The sequence below is a fragment of the Schistocerca nitens genome, chromosome 2, assembly GCF_023898315.1.
Source record: "Schistocerca nitens isolate TAMUIC-IGC-003100 chromosome 2, iqSchNite1.1, whole genome shotgun sequence".
In the NCBI taxonomy this organism is placed as follows: Eukaryota; Metazoa; Arthropoda; class Insecta; order Orthoptera; family Acrididae; genus Schistocerca; species Schistocerca nitens.
The window spans coordinates 45,700,523-45,723,166 of NC_064615.1; the positions used below are offsets into that span (position 1 = coordinate 45,700,523).

The 22,644-nt window shown below is 44.6% G+C and overlaps 1 protein-coding gene across 1 annotated transcript in view; it reads right to left on the bottom strand.

The window, feature by feature from the left end:
• The window catches only part of LOC126234828 (reversion-inducing cysteine-rich protein with Kazal motifs), a 383,413-nt gene that overhangs the window by 251,338 nt on the left and 109,431 nt on the right, over positions 1 to 22,644 (bottom strand). Inside the window, exon 2 of the mRNA XM_049943570.1 lies at positions 19,617 to 19,669. Within this exon, the coding sequence (XP_049799527.1) occupies positions 19,617 to 19,669 (53 nt within the window). The remainder of the gene's footprint in view (positions 1 to 19,616; positions 19,670 to 22,644) is intronic.

Sequence of the window (22,644 nt, forward strand, 5' to 3'; positions counted from 1 at the left end):
CTGCTGTATGTTGTACCGTCCATCATGTCATCCAGTATCTGGAATCTCTTCCTTCCTCGCTTCCTTTTCCCTTCTACATAACCCTCTAAAACTGTTTTTATCAGTCCGTCATTCTTTCTTAATATATGCCCAATCCAATTTCTTTTTCTTCTGTTTATTACATCTAGTAACTGTCTTTTCTCTCCCACTCTTCTCAGTACCTCTTCATTTTCTACTCTGTCCATCCAACTTATTCTTTCCATCTTCCGCCATGTCCAGATCTCAAAAGCCTCCAGCCTTTCTCTGTCTTTTTTCCTCATAGTCCATGTTTCAGCGCCATATAGAAGAACACTCTATACAAGACATTTTATGAGTCTCTTTCTGAGTTCTCTGTCCAGACCGCTGCAGAAGATTCTCCTTTTCTTATAAAACGCCTCTTTTGCCATTGCTATCCTTGTTTTAATTTCTGTGGTGCACTTCCAGTCGGTGTCTATCCTGCTTCCAAGATACTTAAAATTTTGCACCTGTTCTAGTGTTTCTCCATTCAGCACAATTTTTATTTCCTTATTTCCTCCTATTGCCAATACTTTTGTTTTATTTGTGTTAATTTTCATTCCATATTTTTTTCCATTAGTTGCAATGGTGTCCACCAAATCCTGTAATTCTTTTTCCCCTGTGGCTAGAAGGACCATGGCATCAGCAAATCTGAAGCACCCTACTCTTCTTCCTCCAATTTCTACTCCTTTGTCATCTAATGAGCATTGGTGAATCATATTTTCCAAGTACAGGTTGAAAAGAGTAGGTGATAAACAGCATCCTTGTCTTACTCCTTACCCTAGTCTGATCCAGTTTGTACTTTCTCCTCTCACTTTAACTGAAACTTTTTGATTAAGGTACAATGAGTTTATAAGTCTTCTGGTTTTCCAGTCCACTCTCTTTTCCCCCATAATAGTCGCCAGCTTGTCCCAAACCACATTGTCAAATGCCTTTTCTAAATCGATGAAGCGCATATATAGGTCTCTTCCTTTTTCAATAAACCTTTCTCTCAAGATTCGTAGGAGCCCTATTGCATCTCTGGTGCCCGTATTCCGTCTAAAGCCAAACTGCTCCTCGCCGAGATTCTCCTCTATTACTTTTTCAAGTCCTTTACTATACATCTGCTGTTAAATTCGTTTCCCAACAATCCACGTTCAAAATGTAAACTTTCTCAGAAATTAGGGAGGGCAACAAACTCTTTTAAACCAAAAAATGTTAGTAGACATATTCAGTAGATGATATAGAACAAATGATTATTGTAACCTATTGTTTCAATGTAATTTCATGTCATTCAGCATGCTTTTGGAAATAACCTAAAACATCATGATGTATACATCCAGAGTAAAATTCAGTTACACAATAGATACTATTATAAACGTAACAATTTATTTATCTGATTTATTGAATGTCAGCGTGCTGATGGAATACTTGGTTAACTCTAGAACGCAAAAACGAGGAAAAATCATACATTGCTATTTAACCGTTGTAAATCGTACTGCTCCATATTTATTCAAACGAAGTCATAATTAATGGGTTATGCATTATTTAAATACTATTATTATGTCTCCAATAGAATGTTACATACCAAATTAAGCATAAATTATCCTGTTTTATACCCTACTGCAATCGTAAATTTTACGAGGGTTTAGTAATCTAGCTTTAAAAGCTTTTAATCATCTTACTGACACCCTAACCTCCAGATGTCAAACACTCAGATCAGTCCCCAGAATGAGCATTTCACTCTGCAGCGGAGTGTGCGCTGATATGAAACTTCCTGGCAGATTAAAACTGTTTGCCAGACCGAGACCCGAACTCGGGACCTTTGTCTTTCGCGGGCAAGTGCTCTAACGACTGAGCTACAGGAGAGCTTCTGTGAAATTTGGAAGGTAGGAGAAGAGGTACTGGCGGAAGTAAAGCTGTGAGGACGGGGCTTGAGTCGTGCATAGGTAGCTCATTTGATAGAGCACTTGCCCGCGAAAGGCAAAGGCCCCGAGTTCGAGTCTCGGTCCGGCACACAGTTTTAATCTGCCAGGAAGTTTCACTCAGATCAGTCCAAACGCTGTTTGTCGATACAGTACCCACCAAACCTCCGATCTGATTCGTACTATATGCTACTGCGCCATGGCCCTGCGGCAGTGGTAGCACCGGCTACCGTCACATCACCGAAGTTAAGCGCTGTCGTACTAGGCTAGCACTTGGATGGGTGACCTTCCGGTCTGCCGAGTGGTATTGGCAAGCGGGGTGCACTCAGCCCTTGTGAGGCAAACTGAGGAGCTACTTGACTGAGGAGTAGCGGTTCCGGTCTCGTAAACTGACATACAGCGGGGAGACCAGTGTGCTGACCACATGCTCCTCGATATCTGCATCCATTGCCGCCTGTGGGCTGAGGATGACACGGCGGCCGGTCGGTACCGTTGGGCCTTCATGCCCTGTTCGGACGGAGAGGAGTTTATGTGCTGCTGCCCAGCTGAACCGGCGTAAACATTAGTTAAAAGTAACACCGAACTACGGAGCACTTGAAAAGCTTAACTGTGAGAAACTAATGTGTATTTGTTCTGTGTGGAAGATAGTAAGCGTTACATCGTCGTACCAAAGGTCCTTGATTCAAGCATCTATTATAAATTCTTTTTACTGAATTAAAGGAGAAAGTATTATATGGCACAATATGTTTATGACAAGTAAAAGGGTTGTTTGGAGTTTACAGCAACACTTTCCTGGCAGTCTCACTTCGCTTCGTTTATCTGAAAGTAGTAAACCTATCAAGTACCTTTATAGTTTCACAGAATTTACAAGCAGAACAGAAAAATAAAGAAACAATTGCATCACATGTGCAGAAGTAATAGTAGTAGTAACAATAATAACAGTAATAATAATAATACACTTAATAAAACGCTTTAAAAATTGTCATGAGTGGTATATAAATGCTGAACCTTTGGTACGACTACGTCACGCTCTACCGACTCACCCACGCGAGATCTACAAAACGGTCGCAGGTTCGAATCCTGCCTCGGGCATGGATGTTTGTGATGTCCTTAGGTTAGTTAGGTTTAACTAGTTCTAAGTTCTAGGGGACTGATGACCTCAGATGTTAAGTCCCAAAGTGCTCAGAGCCATTTACAACGCTTGGTATCGATCTGAGTCTGAAAATTGTCGTTTTGGGTGTAAGAACCTCCGAACATACTTTTCCACTTTTGCACGTTGGTTCCCCATCGTTGTAGCCGTACCACATGTATATAGATGCTCTGTATTAATACATGACAATGTACTAATGGAGAAGAGAAAAGAAATGCTGAGTCAGCATTTAAAATGACAGACTCACTGAAACAGAGCAGCGTCAGGCGATTTTCTGGTCTGTTACGTGTATCTGTGTACCATACACCTGTCACTCCTCTGGTTGTGGTTTCCAGACTGGAGTTTCAACTATCTACATCTACATCTACATCCATACTCCGCAAGCCACCTGACGGTGTGTGGCGGAGGGTACCTTGAGTACCTCTATCGGTTGTCCCTTCTATTCCAGTCTCGTATTGTTCGTGGAAAGAAGGATTGTCGGTATGCCTTTGTGTGGGCTCTAATCTCTCTGATTTTATCCTCATGGTCTCTTCGCGAGATATACGCAGGAGGGAGCAATATACTGCTTGACTCCTCGGTGAAGGTATGTTCTCGAAACTTCACCAAAAGCGCGTACCGAGCTACTGAAAATCTCTCCTGTAGAGCCTTCCACTGGAGTTTACCAATCATCTCCGTAACGCTTTCGCGATTACTAAATGATCCTGTAACGAAGCGCGCTGCTCTCCGTTGGATCTTCTCTATCTCTTCTATCAGTCCGCAGCTCGTAGTCGTGCGGTAGCGTTCTCGCTTCCCACGCCCGGGTTCCCGGGTTCGATTCCCGGCGGGGTCAGGGATTTTCTCTGCCTCGTGATGACTGGGTGTTGTGTGACGTCCTTAGGTTAGTTCGGTTTAAATAGTTCTAAGTTCTAGGGGACTGATGACCCAAGATGTTAAGTCCCATAGTGCTCAGAGCCATTATCTCTTCTATCAACCCTACCTGGTACGGATCCCACACTGATGAGCAGCATTCAAGCAGTGGGCGAACAAGTGTACTGTAACCTACTTCCTTTGTTTTCGGATTGCATTTCCTTACTATTCTTCCAATGAATCTGAGTCTGACATCTGCTTTACCGACGATTAACTTTATATGATCATCCCATTTTAAATCACTCCTAATGCCTACTCCCAGATAATTTATGGAAGTAACTGCTTCCAGTTGCTGACCTGCTATATAGTAGCTAAATGATAAGGGATCTTTCTTTCTATATATTCGTAGCACATTACACTTGTCTACATTGAGATTCAATTGCCATTCCCTGCACCATGCGTCAATTCGCTGCAAATCCTCCTGCATTTCAGTACAGTTTTCCATTGTTACAACCTCTCGATATACCACAGCATCATCCGTAAAAAGCCTCAGTGAACTTCCGATGTTATCTACAAGATCATTTGTGTATACTGTGAATAGCAACGGTCCTACGACACTCCCCTGCGGCACACCTGAAATCACTCTTACTTCGGAAGACTTCTCTCCATTGAGAATGGCATGCTGCGTTCTGTTATCTAGGAACTCTTCAATCCAATCACACATTTGGTCTGATAGTCCATATGCTCTTACTTTGTTCCTTAAACGACTGTGGGGAACTGTATCGAACGCTTTGCGGAAGTCAAGAAACACGGCATCTACCTGGGAACCCGTGTCTATAGCCCTCTGAGTCTCGTGGACGAATAGCGCGAGCTGGGTTTCACACGATCGTCTTTTTCGAAACCCATGCTGATTCCTACAGAGTCGATTTCTAGTCTCCAGAAAAGTCATTATACTCGAACCTAATACGTGTTCCAAAATTCTACATTTTATCGACGTTAGAGATATAGGTCTATAGTTCTGCACATCTGTTCGACGTCCTTTCTTGAGAACGGGGATGACCTGTGCCATTTTCCAATCCTTTGGAACGCTACGCTCTTCTAGACACCTACGGTACACCGCTGCAAGAAGGGGGGCAAGTTCCTTCGCGTACTCTGTGTAAAATCGAACTGGTATCCCATCAGGTCCAGCGGCTTTTCCTCTTTTGAGCGATTTTAATTGTTTCTCTATCTACACTCCTGGAAATGGAAAAAAGAACACATTGATACCGGTGTGTCAGACCCACCATACTTGCTCCGGACACTGCGAGAGGGCTGTACAAGCAATGATCACACGCACGGCACAGCGGAAACACCAGGAACCGCGGTGTTGGCCGTCGAATGGCGCTAGCTGTGCAGCATTTGTGCACCGCAGTCTTTAACACTGGTAGCATGCCGCGACAGCGTGGACGTGAACCGTATGTGCAGTTGACGGACTTTGAGCGAGGGCGTATAGTGGGCATGCGGGAGGCCGGGTGGACGTACCGCCGAATTACTCAACACGTGGGGCGTGAGGTCTCCACAGTACATCGATGTTGTCGCCAGTGGTCGGCGGAAGGTGCACGTGCCCGTCGACCTGGGACCGGACCGCAGCGACGCACGGATACACGCCAAGACCGTAGGATCCTACGCAGTGCCGTAGGGGACCGCACCGCCACTTCCCAGCAAATTAGGGACACTGTTGCTCCTGGGGTATCGGCGAGGACCATTCGCAACCGTCTCCATGAAGCTGGGCTGCGGTCCCGCACACCGTTAGGCCGTCTTCCGCTCACGCCCCAACATCGTGCAGCCCGCCTCCAGTGGTGTCGCGACAGGCGTGAATGGAGGGACGAATGGAGACGTGTCGTCTTCAGCGATGAGAGTCGCTTCTGCCTTGGTGCCAATGATGGTCGTATGCGTGTTTGGCGCCGTGCAGGTGAGCGCCACAATCAGGACTGCATACGACCGAGGCACACAGGGCCAACACCCGGCATCATGGTGTGGGGAGCGATCTCCTACACTGGCCGTACACCACTGGTGATCGTCGAGGGGACACTGAATAGTGCACGGTGCATCCAAACCGTCATCGAACCCATCGTTCTACCATTCCTAGACCGGCAAGGGAACTTGCTGTTCCAACAGGACAATGCACGTCCGCATGTATCCCGTGCCACCCAACGTGCTCTAGAAGGTGTAAGTCAACTACCCTGGCCAGCAAGATCTCCGGATCTGTCCCCCATTGAGCATGTTTGGGACTGGATGAAGCGTCGTCTCACGCGGTCTGCACGTCCAGCACGAACGCTGGTCCAACTGAGGCGCCAGGTGGAAATGGCATGGCAAGCCGTTCCACAGGACTACATCCAGCATCTCTACGATCGTCTCCATGGGAGAATAGCAGCCTGCATTGCTGCGAAAGGTGGATATACACTGTACTAGTGCCGACATTGTGCATGCTCTGTTGCCTGTGTCTATGTGCCTGTGGTTCTGTCAGTGTGATCATGTGATGTATCTGACCCCAGGAATGTGTCAATAAAGTTTCCCCTTCCTGGGACAATGAATTCACGGTGTTCTTATTTCAATTTCCAGGAGTGTATTTCGATATCTACCATTTTGTCATCTGTGCGACAATCTAGGGAAGGAACTACAGTGCAGTCTTCCTCTGTGAAACAGCGTGTGTTAGAGGTAGCTTGGTCCGGTAAGTCTATATATATTTTCTTTTTTTTCTTTACAATCGTCTTTGTTCAAATTATCTTCCCGTACTCTCCTGTTCTCAGTCTGTTTTAATTATAGGTCCGGTGGCACGGTATCGGGTATGTCTCGACTCGACTTGAATGGCAGCTGCGCCCCGCGGGTGACGTCACGCGTTTTTCTCCAGTGAGTCGTCCCAGCGAGCCGCATCCGTCTGCAAGCGCACACCCAGCGTCTTGCCTCCAGCTCACTGGCGCCACCAGCGGAGGAGAAACACGAGCCAGCCGCGTGGGCGGAAGCTTCAGTAGCCGACCAACCGCAAGTCTAAGAGGTTTTATATTGTCCTCCCTCTCATCTTGTTAATGGTAACATATCTCCAGCACTTCAGAGGCGAAAAAAAGAAGAAAATAAGATTTCCCTTACTCTGTTACAAATATTTGTCATTTTTTAAATGACCTCTATAAAAAGTTGTCAGAAACCGTTGTCAGGGATATACAGTGTGCCCGTGTATCATGATCAAAACAAATAATTTTTTCTCCAGAAGCAAAAAAAAAAAAGTGTATGAAGAATGTTTCAAATGGCTCTGAGCACTGCGCGACTTAACTTCTGAGGTTATCAGTCGCCTAGAACTTAGAACTAATTAAACTTAACTAACCCAAGGACATCACACACATCCATTTCCGAGGCCGGATTCGAACCTGCGACCGTAGCGGTCGCTCGGCTCCAGACTGTAGCGCGTAGAGCCGCACGGCCACTCCGGCCAGCCACGAAATTTACTTTGACTCTCGTATGCTAAAGTGCGCGTCTTTTATGAGGGCGGCCGAGTTTAGGTTCGTTCTGCGCATCTAACGTAACAAAACATAGTCTGCCAATGAACAGAGAACGACTGCAGTGCAGAGCACAGACGAGTGTCTTCAGTTTTAGAAACGTTCAGTCATAAATAAAGTAGTTGAACAAAAGCAATGTCTTGATAGCAGACTTTCTTTTATAGAAAGTTTGGAAAAACTATTCTTTATACCAATTGCTTCATATTGTATTAATTAATTAAACCAGACAAGTAATAAGCCTCCTAATTCATGCGATAGCAAGGAAAGGTGTTTGTATCATTCTCACTAACCGCTTTTTCGCAATAAAGAGCAGCGGTAATTGTTTATTTCCTATTGTACTTTGACGAAACGTGAGTAATTCATAATCATACCAACACTGTTTGCCGGTATTTTGCGTGATATCTTAAAGTCCTCCGGGAGAAGCATGGAATGACGAGCTCCGTTAGCGTAATGGTTAAAGTGTATTGCTGCTAAGTGAAAGGTTCTGAGTTCAAACCATGTTCAGTGCTTAATATTCATTTAAAAACAATATCGAAGTGTCTTACTTCATGAATTTTATTCGTTTGAATGTAATTTTTTGAAATTTCTAGTGGCAACTAAAATCGACCATATGGAAAGTATACGCTATGGACTTTTTACCTCTGCAAACTCTTCAAAATTTCGTGCAATGGTTTACTACATCTAATGCTGCATAATAACTGCGTTGAACATCGAAACAAAATTGTCATTTATGGGGGGAAGGTACCAGTCAAGAAGATGTGTAAAAATCAAATTTTTGGGCCAAATCGTTTTTATGAAATCGAATGATAAAGTATGCCAAAGCAGTCGAAACACCATGTGTCTGCACAGGCGAGCAGTGCAATGATGACAAAATCGCGCACATCGCGGAATGCGGGGAGCACGTCTCTGTAGCAGCGAAAGGGTTAATGCGGCCGTGGTGGCTTTACTTCATAAATTGCGCGCTCCCCCCTAAACGTAAGTTTGCGAACTATACTACAGTATGGCGCTGCTTCTCTTGGCGCGTACAACTGGCAACACAGCAATCTCCCGCGTCTGGGCGGGCATGCGCGAACCGCCAAGATAAAAAGAATTGAACTATAGCTCTGAGGACAGGTACCCGGGGTAACGTAACTTGTCCACTTTTTGGAGTCGTCAGTTAGATTTGTTTACTGAGGACTCCAGCAAGTGAACGAAACGCGCGGGGTAGCCGCGCGTGTGGGGCGCCTTGTCGCGGTCCGCGCGGCCCCACCCGTCGGAGGTTCGAGTCCTCCTTAGGGCATGGGTGTGTGTGTGTGTGTGTGTGTGTGTGTGTTGTCCTTAGCGTGAGTTAGTTTAAGTTAGATTACGTAGTGCGTAAGCTTAGGTACCGATGACCTGAGCAGTTTGGTCCCATAAGACCTTATCACAAATTTCCAATTTCCAAGTGGACGAATTACTTTACCCTCGGTATCTGCACTGTACGCTAGCACAAGTGAGCCAAAGTAAGTTTAGTGTTACAAATGTAACGAAAAAGGAAAGGCATATCGGTGTTTCAACCAGCCGTTTCCAGTTGACAGAAAAAGGAAATTGCAACACCAAAAAACAATAAATGTAGAGTTATGAAATTTCAGGAATGCCTTTGTTTAGGTGACGTATTTAAGTGGTTAACGTTGCAAGATCACAGGTTAATGTAAGCGCGAGATAAGCCAATGGAAATGTGAAACACTTGTACATTATTAACCGGTGTAACTGCCAGAATGTTGCATGCAAGCACACAAACATGCATCCATTGTCCCTTTAGTCAGCCATAGTGCCAGTGTCGTCGTAACTGCCGTCTGCTTCACGTCTGCTGTGCAGCGAGCTACCTTAATTTAAGTTCAAAATGGCTCTGAGCACTATGGGACTTAACATCTATGGTCATCAGTCCCCTATAACTTAGAACTACTTAAACCTAACTAACCTAAGGACAGCACACAACATCCAGCCATCACGAGGCAAAGAAAATCCCTGACCCCGCCGGGAATCGAACCCGGGAACCCGGGCGTGGGAAGCGAGAACGCTACCGCACGACCACGAGATGCGGGCCCTTAATTTAAGTATTAACTGTATTTTTCTTACTTGTCACTTCTTGTTCCGTGTGTTTTTGCTTTTAGGAAGCTTTAATTGTCGAGTGCTAGTAATAGTGTTCCATTGATTTCATGTTTGTTTTGAATACAGTCAGGGAGACTCCCTTTAGTCAACCATAGTGCCAGTAGTGCTAGTGTTTGTTTTCAATACAGTCCAGAGACAGGTAGTGCTATTTTCATTGTTTTCTACAAGAAGTGGCTAGCAATCACAGTTTAGTCAGTTATCAGCCGCATTTAGTGAATTATCAGTCTAATTAAAAGTTGATTAACTCTCTTCAGTAAATTGATTCCTTAGAATGGATGGGATGTGTGACTGCTGTGTACGGACGCAGGAGGAGCTGGCCACTGTTCGCGAACAGCTGAACGTGTTGATGGCCGCGGTCAGGTATCTTCAGGCTGCTGCCTCGGAGTGTAGCGGCAGTGGGGAGTCTGGTGTGTCGCAAGGTACACCCCAGGTGTTAGATGCTTCACCCACTGTCCCTGCTGTCGAGACATCTTCGCGGGTACAGGGTGCGGTTGGGCCACCCTCTCCCCAAGGGGAGTGGCGGGTTCAGCGGCGTTCGCGGCGCACGAGGCGGAGGGTAAATGTGGAGGCTGGCCGTGTGGCATCGCCCGCTCTGCCTGTGAGTGGACATGTGGCTGCTCCTTCAGCAAGGTCCGAGCAGGCACACGGGGGGAGGGATTTATTAGTTACTGGGAGCTCCAACGTTAGGCGGGTGATGGAGCCCCTTAGGGAAATAGCGGAAAGGTCGGAGAAGAAGGCCAGTGTTCACTCTGTCTGCTTGCCGGGGGGTCTAATCCGAGATGTCGAGGAGGCCCTACCGGCGGCGATAGAGAGCACTGGGTGCACCCGACTGCAAATTGTTGCTCATGTCGGCACAAATTACTCCTGCCGTCTGGGTTCAGAGGTCATCCTCAGTTCGTGCAGGCGGTTGGCGGAATTGGTGAAGGCGGAAAGCCTCGCTCGCGGGGTGGAATCAGAGCTAACTATTTGTAGTATCGTTCCCAGAACTGATCGCGGTCCTCTGGTTTGGAGCCGAGTGGAAGGCTTAAACCACGATTCTGCGGAGATCTGGGGTGCAAATTTCTCGACTTCCGCTATCGGGTGGAGAAATGTAGGGTCCCTCTGAACAGGTCAAGCGTGCACTACACGCCGGAAGCGGCTACAAGGGTAGCGGAGTACGTGTGGAGTGCACATGGGGGTTTTTTAGGTTAGAGAATTCCCTCCCTAGGCCCGACAAGACTCCTCCTGAGACGCGGCAAGGTAGGAGTAGGCAAAATGCAACAGGGAATAACAATATTAATGTGCTAATAGTAAACTGCAGGAACGTCTATAGAAAGGTCCCAGAACTGCTCTCATTAATAAACGGCCACAACGCCCATATAGTACTAGGGACAGAAAGTTGGCTGAAACCAGACGTAAACAGTAATGAAATCCTAAACTCAGATTGGAATGTATACCGCAGATACAGGCTGGACAGTGAAGGGGGAGGCGTGTTTATAGCGATAAGAAGTGCAATAGTATCGAAGGAAATTGACGGAGATCCGAAATGTGAAATGATTTGGGTGAAGGTCACGGTTAAAGCAGGCTCAGACATGGTAATTGGATGTCTCTATAGGCCCCCTGGCTCAGCAGCTGTTGTGGCTGAGCACCTGAAGGACAATTTGGAAAATATTTCGAGTAGATTTCCCCACCATGTTATAGTTCTGGGTGGAGATTTTAATTTTCCGGATATAGACTGGGAGAATCAAACGTTCATAACGGGTGGCAGGGACAAAGAATCCAGTGAAATTTTTTTAAGTACTTTATCCGAAAACAGTTAAACAGAGAACCGACTCGTGGCGATAACATATTAGATCTTCTGGTGACAAACAGACCCGAACTATTTGAAACAGTTAACGCAGAACAGGGAATCAGCGATCATAAAGCGGTTACGGCATCGATGATTTCAGCCGTAAATAGAAATATTAAAAAAAGGTAGGAAGATTTTTCTATTTAGCAAAAGCGACAAAAAGCAGATTACAGAGTACCTGACGGCTCAACACAAAAGTTTTGTCTCAAGTACAGATAGTGTTGAGGATCAGTGGACAAAGTTCAAAACCATCGTACAATATGCGTTAGATGAGTATGTGCCAAGCAAGATCGTAAGAGATGGAAAAGAGCCACCGTGGTACAACAACCGAGTTAGAAAACTGCTGCGGAAGCAAAGGGAACTTCACAGCAAACATAAACATAGCCAAAGCCTTGCAGACAAACAAAAATTACGCGAAGCGAAATGTAGTGTGCAGGTTCGAATCCTGCCTCGGGCATGGATGTGTGTGATGTCTTTAGGTTAGTTTAAGTAGTTCTAAGTTATAGGGGACTGATGACCTCAGCTGTTAAGTCCCATAGTGCTCAGAGCCATTTGAACCATTTGATGCAGTTCACACAACGATTTTTACAACAGACTGACCTAGAGGCCTTATTTACGACCGAATCTTTGTTTACTTATGAAAGCTGCTTCAGTAGCCACAATTCGCATGTTTGGCCACGTCAGTCCAAGAGGTACTCGACCTCGTGCCCATCAACAGCGATTCAGTGTTTATGTGTCGGCCAATACTCTCGGTGATGTTAGATTAGACCACACATTCTTTCATTCCGCCTCAACGGATGGAGATATCGCGTCTTCATGGATCATGTGTTGCCAGAGCAGATAGTGGAGGAGGAGGAGATTAGTGTTTAACATCCCATCGACAACGAGGTCATTAGAGACGGAGCACAGGCTCAGGTTAGGGAAGGAAGGGGGAAGGAAATCGGCCGTGCCCTTTCAAAGGAACCATCCCGGCATTTGCCTGAAGTGATATAGGGAAATCACGGAAAACCTAAATCAGGATGGCCGGACGCGGGATTGAACCGTCGTCCTTCCGAATGCGAGTCCAGTGAGCAGATAGTGGATGTACCTTTGAATGTTAGACAAAGGATGTACTTCCAGCACGATAGGGCGCCAGTCCACTTCAGTGTTGCTGAGAATCACCTTCGGGATTCTATGGATTGGCCGAGCTGACCTTGTGGACTGTCCAGCAACATTATCTGACCTCACATGTGCGAACCTCTTCCTCTCGGGGCATATCTAGCAGCTTTGTATGAAACCGTTGTGCAAATAGAAGAAGACCTCGCGCTAAAATTTCCGTCGCTGATGGTATCACTGCCGACATGAAAGTAATCTTCAAACGAACACGTCACCAATGGTCCGACGATTTACTGCATGCGTGCAGGCAGTGTTCGCTCATTCGAGCAGTTCCTGTAAGTGCTACTGCTGTAATTTCTATGCTAAACAATCGTCTGTGTAAAGCGTCCCTAGCATCAGACATTGCCGTCAGTGACCATATGTACCATAACTAAAGAGATGTGTTTTGATGTTCTCTGTTTCTTGTAATAATTTGAGCTAATGGTTTCGGAACGCCCTGTATACAGGATGGTCCATTGATAGTGACCGGACCAAATATCTCATGAAATATGCATCAAACTGAAAAACTACAAAGAACGAAACTCGTCTAGCTTGAAGCTGGAAACCAGATGGCGCTATAGTTGGCCCGCTAGATGGCGCTGCCATAGGTCAAACGAATATCAACTGCGTTTTTTAAAAATAGGAATTCCCATTTTTTATTACATATTCGTGTAGTACCTAAAGAAATATGAATGTTTTAGTTGGACCACTTTTCTCGCTTTGTCATAGATGACCCTGCAGTACTAACAAACGTATAAGTACGTGGTATCACGTAGCATTCCGCCAGTTCGGATGGTATTTGCTTCATGATACATTACCCGTGTTAAAATGGCCCGTTTACCAATTGCGGAAAAGGTCGATATCGTGTTATGTATGGCTATTGTGATCAAAATGCCCAACGGGCGTGTGCTATGTATGCTGCTCGGTATCCTGGACGACATCATCCAAGTGTCCGGACCGTTCGCCGGATATTTACGTTATTTAAGGAAACAGGAAGTGTTCAGCCACATGTGAAACGTCAACCACGCCCTGCAACAAATGATGATGCCCAAGCAGGTGTTTTAGCTGCTGTCGCTGCTAATCCGCACATCAGTAGCAGACAAATCGCGCGAGAATCGGGAATCTCAAAAACGTCGGTGTTGAGAATGCTACATCAACATCGATTGCACCCGTACCATGTTTCTATGCACCAGGTATTGCATGACGACCACTTTGAACGTCATGTACAGTTTTGCCACCGGGCACAAGAGAAATTACGGGAGGATGACAGATTTTTTGCACGCGTTCTGTTTAGCGACGAAGCGTCATTCACCAACAGCGGTAACGTAAAGCGGCATAATATTCACTATTGGGCAACGGAAAATTCACGATGGCTGCGACAAGTGGAACATTAGCGACCTTGGCGGGTTAATGTGTGGTGCGGCATTATGGGAGGAAGGATAATTGGCCTCCATTTTATCGATGGCAATGTAAATGGTGCAATGTATGCTGATTTCCTACGTAATGTTCTACCGATGTTACTGCAAGGTATTTCACTGCATGAAAGAACGGCAATGTACTTCCAACATGATGGATGTCCGGCGCATAGCTCGCGTGCGGTTGAAGCGGTATTGAATAGCATATTTCATGACAGGTGGATTGGTCGTCGAAGCACGTTTACCGAATCTGACGTTCCCGGATTTCTTTCTGTGGGGAAATTTGAAGGATATTTGCTATCGTGATCCACCGACTACGCCTAACAACATGCGTCAGCGCATTGTCAATGCATGTGCCAACATTACGGAAGGCGAACTACTCGCTGTTGAGAGGAATGTCGTTACACGTATTGCCAAATGCATTTAGGTTGACGGACATCATTCTGAGCACTTATTGCATTAATGTGGTGTTTACAGGCAATCACGCTGTAACAGCATGTGTTCTCAGTTCACAGAGGTACATGTATCACATTGGAACAACAGAAATAAAATGTTCAAACGTACCTACGTTCTGTATTTTAATTTAAAAAACCTACCTGTTACCAACTGTTCGTCTAAAATTTTGAGCCACTTGTTTGTGACTATTACAGCGTCATCTATCACGAAGGGAAATAAGTGGTCCAACTAAAACATTCATATTTATTTACGTACTAGACGAATATGTAATAAAAAATATGAGTTCCTATTTTAAAAAAACGCAGTTGATTTCCGTTTGACCTATGGCAGCGCCATCTAGCGGGCCAACCATAGCGCCATCTGGTTTCCCCCTTCAAGCTAGCCGGTCGGAGTGACCGAGCGATTCTAGGCGCTACAGTCTGGAACCGCGCAACCGCTACGGTCGCAAATTCGAATCCTGCCTCGGGCATGGATGTGTGTGATGTTCTTAGGTTAGTTAGGTTTAAGTAGTTCTAAGTTCTAGGGCACTGATGACCTGAAAAGTTAAGTCCCATAGTGCTCAGAGCCATTTGATTTACACCTTCAAGCTAGACGAGTTTCGTTCTTTGTAGTTTTTTCGTTTGACGCTCATTTCGTGAGATATTTGGCGCGGTCACGATCAGTGGACCACCCTGTACAGGGATTACGTCACTACGGTACAGAAAGAGCGCACTCCAGACCGACCGTCCTCTGCCGGTGGTTGAGGTGGGCACGGTGATGTCAACCCGCCGCTGTGAGTCTGCTGCGACCCACGGGCCGCGTCGGGCCGCTGCTGGAGTTGTCGCCTCGCCTCGCGCCTCCAGCGTCGCATTCCAGCCGGCGCGGCACCGCGCGCTATCTCCAGTAAAAAACGCTCCATTAATACCGGCGGTGGGAACGCAGCACTTGATGCGCCCTGCCCCCCCACCCCCCCCCACCCCAGCACCAACACCAGCACCGACACGAGCGTCCGCCTTATCTCTAACTGGCTGCCCGCTGCTCTCGTTTTATTGCGGCGTTAGCGGAGACACGAGGGCCAGCAGTCCCACTGCGACCTGGCTCTCGTTTACGAGCTTCAGCCTTCGCTAATCGTATCTCAGCGGCACCGCTGCCGCAAAACCTCCGTGCCGAACCGACGGCTTATGTGCCGTGATCCGTACCGGTGCCATTATCACCAGGTGCGGGAAACCTCCAACAGGCGCTGCTTTTGTAATTAAACCCCTGAGATCTTTGACCCATGGTGGCAATTAGAAATTGTGAAAATACTGCATTTTTAAAGACAACGACGCATGTTCTTAAACATATTGCGTCCATTGATCTACAGTAACGGGAAGATCAGTTTGGATTCCGTAGAAATGTTGGAACACGTGAGGCAATACTGACCCTACGACTTATCTTAGAAGAAAGATTAAGGAAAGGCAAACCTAAGTTTCTAGCATTTGCAGACTTAGAGAAAGCTTTTGACAATGTTGACTGGAATACTCTCTTTCAAATTCTGAAGGTGGCAGGGGTAAAATATAGGGAGCGAAAGGCTATTTACAATTTTTACAGAAACCAGATGGCAGTTACAAGAGTCGAGGGGTACGAAAGGGAAGCAGTGGTTGGGAAGGGAGTGAGACAGGGTTGTAGCCTATCCCCGATGTTATTCAATCTGTATATTGAGCAAGCAATGAAGGAAACAAATGAAAAATTCGGAGGAGGTATTAAAATCCAAGGTGAAGAAATAAAAACTTTGAGGTCCGCCGATGACATTGTAATTATGTCAGAGACAGCAAAGGACTTGGAAGAGCAGTTGAATGGAATGAGTAGTGTCTCGAAAGGAGGATATAAGATGAACATCAATCAAAGCAAAACAAGGATAATGGAATGTAGTCGAATTACGTCGGGAGTTGCTGAGGGAATTAGATTAGGAAATGAGACACTTAAAGTAGTAAAGGAGTTTTGCTATTTGGGGAGCAAAATAATTGATGATGGTAGAAGTAGAGAGGATATAAAATGTAGACTCGCAATGGCAGGGAAAGCGTTTCTCAAGAAGAGAAAGGAGTTAACATCGAGTATAGATTTAAGTGCCAGGAAGTCGTTTCTGAAAGTATTTGTATGGAGTGTAGCCATGTATGGAAGTGAAACGTGGACAATAACTAGTTTGGACATGAAGAGAATAGAAGCTTTCGAAATGTGGTGCTACAGAAGTATGTTGAAGATTAGGTGGGTAGATCACATAACTAATTATGAAGTAATGAATAGAATTGGGGAGAAGAGGAGTTTGTGGCACAACTTGACAAGAAGAAGGCACCGGTTGGTAGGACATGTTCTGAGGCATCAAGGGATCACAAATTTAGCATTTCAGGGCAGCGTGGAGGGTAAAAATCGTAGAGGAAGACCAAGAGATGAATACACTAAGCAGATTCAGATGGATGTAGGTTGCAGTAAGTACTGGGAGTTGAAGAAGCTTGCACAGGATAGAGTAGCATGGAGAGCTGCATCAAATCAGTCTCAGGACTGAAGACCACAACAACAACATATTGGTGTCGAAGTAATATGGTGGTTGCGTGGTACCTTCTCTGCAGAAAGGGACGGGGTGTAGTTTGCGGTGTCGCCAGTCTGTCCACTTTGTCCCACACCGTGCTGTCTAGCCATTTTTTTTTCAATGGTTAAGGCTGTGTTAAGCGTGACAACAGGCAGCTTTTTCCGTTTCTGACACTTCCTGGAAAAATTTATGTCGTTTTATAACACACTGTCAAGATTTTCCCTCCATACCTAAACTAACATGAAAATCCAAACCAAATATTCTACACGTACACCAAAGGACCCGCTACACAAACATAATAATTCCGTGCGTTTGAGCGGCCTGGTGCAAGTAATTCTATTGGTCACCATTTCGGGACCTGCCTATCCCTCACAAACCACAGTAATCCTAACTGCGGAGAGGAGCATAGAGTGAAGAATCTGAACAACATGTCCTTGTTGGCAAATCTTCACATCTCTGAGAACACAAGGCTAGATTAAAGGCACACTAATATATTACTTGCTGACCGGGATTCGATTTCGCGGCCTTTCGGTTTCCATGTGCGCCCTTTACCTTTTACACCATCGCGCCTGCCGCACCCCACAGTCAGTGATGGCTGCTGCAGTCTCTTGCTACTGTGCGTCGCAACCCCCCTCCCAGTGCCCTAATCGCCTTTTTACCTGCACGTTACTCTACTGATGTTCACAGACCCAGGCGCTAGTTAATAGTCACCCCTTGAGGCACGAAAAATTTAAACTAGCTTGAAACACATTTTTGGCTTCGTCAGTGTTATAATTAGGTATCTGGATTTTTATTGTTATTTCTGCACATACGAAAGCATATGCTGAAATGCTTTTCCCTCAACTCTTTCACAACCAACCTGAAAGTAGTATTTATCTATTAATTCTGTTACTCATATTATCTGAATGTTGTCAAAAAACTGAGAGCCAAGTCAGCACCAACCACTCAACCATCTACAAGTTATCTATTTTACAAACTGACTGTTGCGGTTTTTTCGACTTTTCAAAACCGTGAGAGAGTGGTTTTCAGCAGTACATCATGAATGTATTCAATAGAAGCATGTCGACGTAGTTTTAATGTACCCATTGTTGAAAAGATAGGAATATGGCTTTTTAAGGACCTAACCTCCAGTAAAAAAAACGCAGCAGTTATGACCCTTCCACAAACCTCACGCATAAAGTTCTGAAAATCCTAAAAGATATATTGTCTACAACGTACTTCTCTAGACTATAAGAGGTATTCGTCCTAGAAGTGCTAAATACTTTCTGGATTGCGGAGGTTTATTTAGAAATAATTGCCATCCCAACAGAGCTACTGAGAATGATGTTCTCTGACATACGTATATAAGTACTTTTACACAGTGTTTGTCAGAATATGTCTCGTTTCTGACTACCTGTTACAAAAAAGCTCCCTTTTTTGTCTGATACTTGCAGTATTTCTTATTAATAAAGTGCATAGGCTATATCTATTCAGAGGCATCGAATACATATTATTACACTATTTTGATTACTTTTATTGGTGTGAGATGACCGTTTGTGACGCTATGATATTTATTTTAAACTGTGAGGCCACAAGCGTGAGGGGAAGGGGTGCGCCAACCATTATCTTCAGTACCCTCAGTCAGTTTCTGCTTCACCTACCGTATTTCGTTGGTTAGAGAAGGGTTAGAAATAGATTGATATAACGGGAGGTCCTAGCTCCCACCAAGACCGGGAATAGACAGAAAAAAAACTATTCATTCATTCACTGCTGGCATAACTTTCATTGATAGTGTAAGTATGCTGTTTAGGTTTTTTTTTTATTGGTAACGCCACGTAGCGCTCTGTATGAAAATCACTGTGTGCAGTCTGTGGCTGGTTTGCATTGTTGTTTGCTATTGTAGTGTCGGGCAGTTGGATGTTAACAGCGCGTAGCGTTGCGCAGTTGGAGGTGAGCCGCCAGCAGTGGTGAATGTGGGGAGAGAGATGGCGGAGTTTTGAGAGCGGATGATCTGGACGTGTGTCCATCAGAGACAGTAAATTTGTAAGACTGGATGTCATGAACTGATATGGCAACACTATTAAGGTAAATACATTGTTTGTTCTCTATCAAAATCTTTCATTTGTTAACTATGCCTATCAGTAGTTAGTGCGTTCAGTAGTATGAATCTTTTATTTAGCTGGCAGTAGTGGCGCTCGCTGTATTGCAGTAGTTCGAGTAACGAAGATTTTTGTGAGGTAAGTGATTTGTGAAACGTACAGGTTAATGTTAGTCAGGGCCATTCTTTTGTTATTGAGAGTCAGATTGCGTTGCGCTAAAAATATTGTGTGTCAGTTTAGTGTTGATCAGAATAGGTAAAGAGCGAAATGTCTGAGTACGTTCAGTTCTGCTCAGCTTTTTGAGAGTCAAATAATGTAAGAGGTTTATCAGAATAGTAATTCATTAATTTCTCAAAGGGGACGTTTCAATAGCAATGGATAACTCCGCGTCATGCTTTTTATTTGAAACTTTTCGGTCCTGTTTGCCCGTAGATTATCGCTTTCGAGACGAAATAACGAAGTTTGTCATCATTATATGCAGCAAGTATATTAAATGTATGTCATTCTACGATAAGCTGAGCATCTGCTGCCGTGCTGTGATAGAGGTAGGAGAGCTGACGGACTCACCTGCTCGCACGCCGTCCTGCAGGATCCGCTGACGTCAGAGCAGCACGAGGCGTCTGCAACACACAAGTCTTGCTCACTGCACGAAAATCACCCACAGGGAAGATGCAAGAAACACAACATTTATTATAAGGCAACATTATTCTTCTTGATACCGGTTGTTCAAAGAGGTTCTCTCTCCTTGCAATATTACATGTACTAATTACACAGAAACACAAAATACAAAGAAAAATCACGGTGTAGAGGCTCCACCATGTACATTATTCAGCGAATGGACTGGTTTTTTACGTTGTTTGTTTACATTCGCTGAAGACAACACGGAGTTTTTATTGCGTTCGGAAATGTGGAAATTTGTGAGAAGTTCCTATGGGGCCAAACTGCTGAGGTCCTCGGTCCCTAGGCTTATACACTACTTATCTAACTTAAACTAACTTACGCTAAGGTCAACACACACCCATGTCCGAAAGAGGACTCGAACTTCGGACGGGGGTACCCGCGCAAACTGTTGCCGCCCCGGACCGAGCAGCTACCCCGCGCGGCTGTGGCGTCTGGGCAGAGCGTGGAATGTGTGTGCACAATGTACAGGTATCGCCTGTTCAATTGCACATTTCTGTGTGGATATAGTACTCAACGGAGCGACTGCCAGACACAATTTCTTTATGAGTGACCACTGATGGCTAGCAGTAGCTGTTTTTAGCAACGCTGAACTTGTGTTTGGCAATTCTATTCCCAGTTTATGAAGGGAACATCAACTACCCGTCATATCTCTTGGTTTTAATTTGTCTAAATAAGTAAATACCGTCTTTTGTATATCTTCTTCATGTGTACAGTACAGTCATACATCTGTTGCATGAAAGCGACATTTCTCCACTTAGGCAGTATATTCAGTAAAATCTCTTCTTACAAGGGCAGGCCGCCAATTGTGAAATTCAGATTCGATTCATACTGCGCATAATAAAAGCTCATGGCCAGAGGTGCAATGTGGCAAAGCACCAAGATGCACTTCTCAGCCGTTGTCGAGAAAATCGACAGTCAAAATAAACCGTTCGGTGAAATACTCTCTACGATTAACAATTTTCTACAGCGTCGTGGCGCAGAGGTAAGCGCTCGGGTTCGTAATCCGAAGGTCGCCGGATCGAATCTCGCGCCATGCAACATTTTTTTATTATTAGTTTTTTGTAATTCATATATATATATATATATATATATATATATATATATATATATATATATATACTATTAATGAATTGCTTATGCATGTTGGTGAAGGCGGATCGCTCTCCAATTGTACCGCCTCCATTTTTCCGTTTGTTTAACTGGGTGTGCCAAAGCTCTCACGTCCGCACTGATTTTCGACGATGTTATAACTTGCGCTAGGGCCGCATCTACCTTCTTTGGAAGTTAGCAGGCAACTACGCTGTTATGCGGCGGCTCGTTTCGGCCCATTCAACATCTGTCCTTCAAGTGTAACGAGCGAGTAACGGAGTTTATATTTCATACCTGCCACAGCAAATTTGTGTTCGTGGGGTTTCTATTCTAGTTCGAACGTTTGACTAACGCTATACGTATTCGTTTCGGAATATCGTTTCTACGTCTTCCGTTAACTATACGTGGTTAACATTATGAAGACAATTAATAAAATTTGTGAAATACAACTTTGTTTGCGGAAAACATAATGATGTTCGAAGTTGCCAGTTTTTCCACGACAAACGACTTTCAACAACTTATTATATGCATAATTGTTGCAACTGATTGCCGGGAATTTTATATATATATATATATATATATATATATATATATATATATGTGTGTGTGTGTGTGTGTGTGTGTGTGTGTGTGTGAATATACATATATTTTAATTACAAAAAACAAATACAAAAATGTAGCATGGCGCGAGATTCAATCGGGTGACCTTCGGATTTCGAATCCGAGAGCTTACCGCTGCGCCACGACGCTGTAGAAAAATATTAATCGTAGAGAGTATTTCACCACAACGGTTTATTTTAACTGTCGATTTTCTCGACAACGGCTGAGAAGTGCATCTTGGTGCTTTGCCACATTACACCTCTGGCCATGAGCTTTTATTATGAGCAGTATGAATCGAATCTGAATTTCACAATTGGCGGCCTCCCCTTGTTAGTTATACAACATGTTTAGGTTTAAAAGACCATTTTCGAGAGATACCCACATTGAAGTGACATACACATGAAAATGGCAGTAAAATCACGCGATGTGCTAGCGTTAAGTCATGGTTTATAAATCACATTGTTCGTGATGGTTTGGCACGTAGTGGGTGCAAATATTTTTCCCCTCAAGTTCATCGCCAATGTGTTTGTCTTTGATGACAGGACAGTTTCTATGATTGAAAACTTTTATAATACTGTGTCGTCTTGTATTGTCCTGTCTTTTCGTTAGTGTTAGCCATCTGATAAAGGGTTACAGTATACTGTTCACATATCTAACATTAAGCTAGTATTTGCTGAAAAATGTTCGGTCTAGTAATTCGTGTTGCAATAACTACACACTGCACATCTGTATCTACAACTACAACTACTTAGCTACTATGCAAGTCAAACTTAAGTGCCTGGCAGTGGCTTCACCGAACCACCTTCACAATAATTCTCTATTACTGCACTCTAGAACAGCGTGCGGGAAAAAATGCGCGCCTTCATTTTTCCATGCGAGCTCTGAGGAGGAGGTTGGTGATTGAAATTTTGTGAGAATATCCCGCCACAGCAAGAAACACCTACTTTAATTATGTTCACCCCAAGTCCTCTATCATCTTAGTGACACACTCTCTCTATTACTCATTAATGCGAATCGTGCTCTCCTTCTTTGAACTTTCTCGATGTAATCCTTTAACCCCATTTGGTAAGAATTCCACACCGAGCAGCAGTACTCCAAACGAGGACGGACAAGCACGTTGTAGCAGTCTCTTTAGTAGATCTGTTGCATCTTCTAAATGTTCTACCAAGAAAATAGAGTCTCTGGTTCGTTTTCAATTTAAATTGTTCAAAACTCTAATTCCTAG